Genomic DNA, 7455 nt, shown 5'->3' with positions numbered 1-7455 from the left:
ACCAATATTTACCGAGCGTTGATGACTAATGATCTGAAAAATTTTAAAATAGTTAAAAGTTAACTGTTAAAAAGTATAGCTGAACATAAGTTCACAAATAAAATATATTGTTTAAATAGTTACTGCCTTGAGTTATTATTTTGATAAATGCAAAATGCTTAAAAACACTAACTTCAAGAGATTCATACTTTCATAGGTTTAATAGATAGAATACTGATTACATTTTTAATGTAAAAATTATTTTTCTGATAGATAGATAGATAGAGATCCATTTCTTTATAATATCAGTGTAGAAAACAGCTGTGGTGCTTAATATTTTTGTGGAAACCATGCTACATTTTTCCAGAATTCGTTATGAATAGAAAGTTCAAAAGAACCAAATTTATTAGATTTATTATTATTATTATTTACATTTTTGTACATTTTGTTCAATTTAATGCATCCTTGCTAAATAAAAGTATTAATTTATTATTATTATTATTATTATTATTTTAAAGTTTGTATAGTTTAAATATAATAGTTTTTGTAGTTTTGCAGTTTTTCCTCCCATAATTGTTCTACATTTCTGTATAAATAAATATTCATGTTTATTCTCAAATTCCTGTATTTATTTATTATTATACATATTTCATTGTATTTTATTGCATGTACACTACCAGTCAAAAGTTTTTGAACAGTAAGATGATTAATGTTTTCTACATGGGTCTTTTCTGCTCACCAAACCTGTATTTATTTGATCCAAAGTACAGCAAAAGCAGTAAAATTGACATTTTTACTATTTAAAATAATTTTCTATTTGAATATAGTTTAAAATGTAATTTATTCCTGTGATTTCAAAGCTGAATTTTTAGTATCATTACTCGCATGATCTTTCAGAAAAAAAGATTTGCTGCTCAAAAATATTTATTTTTATTATTACTATTATTTTGAAAACAGCGGAGTAGAATTTTTCTTTGATGAACACAAAGATCAGAAGAACAGCATTATAACATAAACGTCTTTATTATCACTTTTAATCAATTTAAATTTAAATTTTTGATGTTACAAAAGCGTTTTATTTCAGATAAAAGCTGATCTTTGTATCTTTCTATTCCTCAAAGAACCCAGAAAAAAAGGCCTGAACTGTTTTAAATATTGATAATAATAAAAAAAAATATTTCTTGAACAGCCAATCAACTCAACATATTAAACACTGAAGACTGGAGTAATGATGCTGAAAATTTAGCTTAGAAAAAATTTCATTTTAAAATATATTCAAATAGTTATTTTAAATAGTAAAACTATTTCACAATTTTACTGTTTTTGCTGTACTTTGGATTAAATAAATTCAGGCTTGGTGAGCAAAATCTTGGTCAGGAGTATCTTTGACGTTTTTGCTAAAACTTGATGACTCCGACCTCTAATTGCGTAACCGGTCCACTACGGTTTCCTTTATAATGACTTCCTGAAAACCCAAAAAAACTGAGTGAATGACATGACAACCGAGTTTCTCACCCCCATGCAGAGGCAGCGGGGGGTGGACGAGAGTGACCGGCCCACATTTATCAGTCTGGGGTTGAACAGAGTTGCACAGCAGGAGAGAAGGCATGCCTTTGTCCCGCGGGTCAGCCAAAAGGGCAAGAGGAAGGTGTATGCGGCGACTAGACTGTTTGTGAATCATGTGAGTGCGGATCTTCAACAGTTTGTCAAAACACCTTTGTGTTAACCTAAAGCGCAACTTCCATTTCTTTCACGAAGGCTGCAAGGCCATAAAAGATCAAAGCAAACATGGTTGCCTTGAGAAAAATTAAAAACGTACTTAAAGCTGTTACTAATTTCACTTTCTCAACTCATAAATGTCTTTTTTTCCTTCTAACCACCTTTGTTTAGTTTTTTTTTCAGAGCAGGAGGGTCTTTCCATGTTCGTGGAATAGGAACATCTGGGTTTGTGAGACGCAAAAACCTTTGGAACTGGTCTGCACATTTCCTGTTTGAGGAAACAACTTTTCCTCGGCTTTTTCAGGTCTTTTCCCTCGCTCTGCTGGGTTCTGCTGCTTTGCTTCAAGGTAGGACGCGAGAAGCAAACGTAAACAGGCGTAATTTCAGTGTCTTTTGTTCTTATCTCCAGCTCTTTATCTGTCTTTTCAGGCTCTGTTTGTGTTTTGCTAACAGTTCTTTGTGGTTTTCTTCAGCAGGGGGGCAGTTGAGGGTAAACCTCTGCTGTTTAAGGAGGGCTGAGCTGTTCTGTTAGTCTACACACGCTGAAGGAACTACAGGCCAACTGTGGATTCAGCTGGAGGTATGTTCATCCGCCGTTCTGTGTTTTAGACTGATAAAACTTTGCGAAACGGGATTGAATTCAAATGCAAATCTCAACTTCCCTCACAGGGTTTTTGGTACTTTCTCTAAAAGCTTTTATAAAGTTCTAGCAAGAGGTTCAGGCTCTTACTGCTTTATTTGTCTGAACATGTTTTTTAACGTCAATAGTGTGCAGTGTTAATGCTGATTCATGTTTAAACATGCAGGGTTAAAATATCTAGCTCAAAGCTTCTTGCGAATGTCAAAATATTTACAAATCCATTTAGAAAGAGCATGTTTGCACAATGAGGTAAACATGTAACACATGATGATTAGCACATTTAGGTTTGTTTTAAGTGATGCTCAGTGTGGCCAAGCAGTTCTGCACGGATCAAACTTTTGGCTGAGAGCACCTGTAGTGTTTGGATACAGGCGACAACAGCAGCATTACTGAAGTTCACATGCTGCTTTGATGCTTGATTTCAGTTCATTGATTTCATAACCCCTTCCTTCCCAAATCCGTTTGGTTTAGCAGTTTAGAGTAAGTCGCATGTAATGAAAAATTGACTTTTCCCACCAGGCACTGGATGTCAGTATAATGTCTGGCTGATGCTGGACCCCAAAATCTGACAGACTTTGCATTTTGGTTGAGAATGAAAATCAATTTGACGTTAACTTAATGTCGGATATTGGTTACACAACTTAAAAACAAAATATCAACGGTACTGGACATAAAATTAACAATGACATTAGATGTCGAATTGACATTAAATTTTGGTCACCCGACGTCGCGAATGAAATTTAACCATATTGAGTATGTTTTAAAATGTAATTTATTCCTGTGATTTCAAAGCTGAATTTTTAGCATTATTACTCAAGTCACATGATCCTTCAGAAGTCATTCTAATATTCTGAACAGCATTTATCTGAAATAACATTATAAATGTCTTTATCATCACATTTGCTAAATAAAAGTATTAATTTCTATATATTTTTTTCCCAAAAAATTATACTGAGTCAACTTTTGAAGGTGTCATTTGTTAACTAATATTAACTAACATTAACAAACAAGAAACATGTATTATGCTATACACCGATCTTTGTTAACATTACTTGATAAAAACACAGTTGTTCATTGTTTGTTCGTGTTAGTTCACAGTTCATTAACTAATGTTACCAAACACAACTTGTGATTTTAATAACGCGTTAGTACGCTAAAACTAAAATTAACTAAAATTAATAAATGCTGTAAGTATTAGTTCTAAGAACAGTTAATTCTTAGTTGATGTTAACTAAACCTTAAAGTGTTAAAGTAAAGTGTTAACAATTTTAGTTTAAGTTTTAGTAGTTTTGCTATGTGCTTTTTCTTTTTTTAGGATTTTTTTTTTAATAGTTCTATTTAACTTATGGTTTTCATTTTCATTTACAATTTTAGTTTCTTTAGTAATATTGTTATGTGCTATGTCATTGTTTTATATTTCTATTTAGCTTTAATTTATTTCAGTTTTTAGTTTTCATTTTAGTCTATAGTCATTTTTGTGTGCTTGTCCTTTTTATTTGTTTTTTTTTTATTTTAGTTTTAAGTAATTTTTATTTCATTTTTTTAGTTTTAGTATTTCAGCGTAACCTTTTTTCATATCAATTAGTTGCCACAAAATATTTTTTTCAATTTTCATTTAATTTTATGTTGATGTTTTTTTTATCTATTTATATTTGATGTTATTTTATTTTAGCTTTATTTCAGTTGCTGAAAACAGTTTTTAATAGTTTTAGTTTTAATTAACAATAACTGCTTAATAGCTAATGTTACTGTACTCCTATACTGCAAAAATCTTGTTTTCCAGGTAAAATATTTTTAATCAAATTTTAAACACAAGTTTTGAAATAGTTTAAAATGTACTGTATTTCTTTGATGCAAAGCTGAATTGTTAGCATCATTACTCCAGTTTTCAGTGTCACATGATCCTTCAGAAATCATTCTAATATGCTGATTTACTGCTCAAGAAACATTTCTTATTATTGACAATGTAGAAAACAGTTGTGGTGCTTAATATTTTTGTGGAAAAAATGCTACATTATTTTCAGGATTCTTTAATGAATAGAAAGTTCAAAAGAACTGAATTTATTTTTTTTGTAACATTATAAATGTTTACTATTTATAATTAATAAATAGTAATAAATATGTAGTAGTATAATGATATATTAATAAATTATTGGCAAATTATAACTTTTTTCAGTTTATAAGCAACAGATACTTACGCAGTCTCTTCTAGGGCTAAAAATATTGGTGACTCGTCTTGCAGTCGTGGGCATGTCCAAATATCTGACCAATCATATGCTCTTTAAAAATTATAAAATGCTCTAAAAAAAAATTTAACTATTCCTGTGTCAGGTTCAATTGGGCAGATTTAGGTCAACTTTGTAGTCTATTATTGTTGTTCTTAAAGGGATAGTTCACTCAAAAATGAAACTCTGTCAATAATTACTCACCCTCATGTTGTTCCAAACCCGTAAGATCTTCCTTCATCTTCGGAGCACAAATTAAGATATTTTTGATAAAAAAATATCTTACTGACCCTGCATAGACAGCAATGCAACTGACACATTCAAGGTCCAGAAAGGTAGTAAAGACGTTTGTTAAAATAGTCCATGTGACATCAGTGGTTCAACCTTAATTTTCTGAATCTACAAGAATAATTGTGCAAAGGAAACAAAAATAATGTCTTTATTCAAAAATTATTCTCTTTGCATTGTTTACAAGTAGAAAAATACACACGTGTCATGGTACTCTTATGAAGTAGACTGACACGGAAGAGAAGAAATTGTGAATTAAATCATTATTTTTGTTTTCTTTCCACACAAAAAGTATTCTCATAGCTTTATAACATTACAGATGAACCACTGATGTCACATGACCTATTTTAACGATGTCCATACTACCTTTGTGTGCCTTGAACGTGTCAATTCCGTTGCTGTCTATTAAGGGTCAGAAAGCTTTTGGATTTCATCAAAAATGTCTTAATTTGTGTTGTAAAGATGAACGAAGGCCTTACGGGTTGGGAACGACATGGGGGTGAGTAATTAATTTCAGAAATTTCATTCTTAAGTGTGACTATCCCTTTAAATATTTATGAATCTAAGATTTGTAGTATTTAATACTTCTTTCTTGGTTTATTTTCAGCGTACTGTTGGAAATGAGAGTAGGACAGTTCATCTGAAGAGAATAACCTTGGATACCTAGCAGCTAAACAAAAAGATGGGGGTGGACATCTTTGCTTTGACATTGTTCACCTTGAGTCACCTGTGGCCACATGTCCAAGCTTCAAGTCTAGTCCTGTTAAACACAGGGCTTCGGGTAGGCAGAGGCCAGTCGGTGTTTGTCACGGCTGGCGAACTTCAGTTCCACACGGATGGGACATCTGAGGCCTGTAAAGTCGAAGTAGTGCTCACCGAGCCCATCACGCAAAGAGTGGGGAAACTCACTCCTCAGGTACTGTAACAAAAACAAAACCAGAACTAGCTTATGCTTTATATAATATGTGGGAAAAATTGCTGATGTTTCATTTTTCAGGTTTTCGACTGCCAGTTCTTTCCAGATGAGGTGAGGTATGTTCACAATGGCAGCCCACTTCTAGAAGAGGACACTGTCATGCTGAGAGTCTACAGGTGAAACATTGTGTGGTTATTATTTTTGTCCAACACCACGTTACAGCTGTTACTTCAATTAGGGCTTTTGGGAGCTGCGAAAACCTATTTCCGTGGTCTAATGCAATTTCCATACAAATGAGTGAGCTTTTTTTCTATGCTTGTCCTTAGGTTTACAGAAACCGAGACTTTTGTTGAGAATGTGCTGCTAAAGATCCACGTAGTAGAACCTCAGAGGAGCCTCACAGAGCTTGGAAATGTTCCTCTGGTAGTTCCTGAGTTCTACGGCCTTTCCAGTGCCATCAACAGCAGTGTCCTGTCCTTTAAAACCCGGCCCGATGTGATCTGCACGGTACGTCTTCTCAGCTCTGAGATCAACGTCCCAATGCTTGGTCAACTGGTCGTTGAGGATCCCGAATCAATGCTGGCTTCTGAGCCCGGACCGAGAAAAGGTATTCCAAGTGTATAATGAAGCTTTTGTGTGTCAGATCACTGTCATATGGTGCAACCGATAAAATCATGTGGTGCAACCAATGTACAGACAAGAAACAGGACACTCATGGTCAATAAGTGTCTTTAAATATCAGATAATTTGACCTTATTATGACAACGCAAAAACCTCTCATCTGCATTCAAACTTCTCAAGGACGTCATACTGGAATCACCTGTCCGGGAAATAAAGCCTGTGACCACAACACAAGGGAAGTCGAATTTTTGAAGACTGACTGTGCCGAGTTCCTCACTTCAGGTCTGAAGTACCAGCATCTCAGTCCTCCATCACCTGAGATTGATTACATCCCAATCAGGGTGGAGTTTAGGGACCAGGCCTCCCGAGCCATGCTGGAGGTAAAACGGCATTAGAATCAGGTTCGTATGAAAACATACAAAAACAAGCCGCTGAATCTTCTTCTTCCCTTCTTCTCTTTTAGACCGAGAGTATCTGGATTCCAGTACTGATCCAGGGGGCCATGCAGAACCAACCCCCCAATGCTGCTTTCATGTCCACGTTCATTCTGGAGGTGGATCAGTTCATTCTCACTCCCATGACCACTGCTGCCCTGGATGCCAAAGATGATGAGACCCCTCAGGCACAGCTGATCTTCAACGTGACCAAACCTCCAGCGGAGGGATATATAACTCATTTGGACGATCACACCAAAACAGCATTCTCCTTCTCATGGCAAGACCTGAATGAGATGAAAATCGCCTATCAGCCCCCAAACAGCAGTCACACAGCCAGGAGGAACTATGAGGTTAGTGAGGGCCCACAAATTGTTTACAGGGAAGTTTTACAGGCAAATTATTTTTTTCTAATTTGTATTTATTTATTTAAATATAAATTTAAATGCAGCTGCTGATTTCTGCTGATGAGAGGCTTGGTCACTGCACAGTGCATGTTTCAGTCCTAATTCTCTTATATGTGTTGAGACAGATCATTACCTGTTTAACACTGAACTGGCAAGCAATTCCGGCTGCAGTGTTGAACCGATTCCCTATTGAGAGTCTCTGCATTATCCTGTCTTCTCCTGCAGT

General features: G+C 34.7%; 1 protein-coding gene across 2 annotated transcripts in view; it reads left to right on the top strand.

Moving 5' to 3' along the window:
- The first annotated feature begins 1552 nt into the window (after nucleotides 1-1552).
- frem1b (Fras1 related extracellular matrix 1b) overlaps nucleotides 1553-7455 on the top strand; it is a 33227-nt gene continuing 27324 nt past the window's right edge. The window contains exons 1-8 of one of the 2 annotated variants that reach the window (XM_051095633.1): nucleotides 1553-1660; nucleotides 1882-2045; nucleotides 2175-2278; nucleotides 5459-5767; nucleotides 5849-5943; nucleotides 6094-6374; nucleotides 6569-6768; nucleotides 6852-7175. In XM_051095633.1, the coding sequence (XP_050951590.1) occupies nucleotides 5534-5767; nucleotides 5849-5943; nucleotides 6094-6374; nucleotides 6569-6768; nucleotides 6852-7175 (1134 nt within the window). In that variant the 5' untranslated portion in view covers nucleotides 1553-1660; nucleotides 1882-2045; nucleotides 2175-2278; nucleotides 5459-5533. Of the gene's footprint in view, nucleotides 1661-1881; nucleotides 2046-2171; nucleotides 2279-5458; nucleotides 5768-5848; nucleotides 5944-6093; nucleotides 6375-6568; nucleotides 6769-6851; nucleotides 7176-7455 lie in introns of both variants that reach the window. The other variant, XM_051095632.1, reaches the window with a different exon arrangement.

The sequence above is a fragment of the Labeo rohita genome, chromosome 22 (assembly GCF_022985175.1).
Source record: "Labeo rohita strain BAU-BD-2019 chromosome 22, IGBB_LRoh.1.0, whole genome shotgun sequence".
Classification (NCBI taxonomy): domain Eukaryota; kingdom Metazoa; phylum Chordata; class Actinopteri; order Cypriniformes; family Cyprinidae; genus Labeo; species Labeo rohita.
The sequence above is the reverse complement of the archived record's forward strand: the minus strand, read 5'-3'. Positions and strand labels throughout refer to the sequence as shown.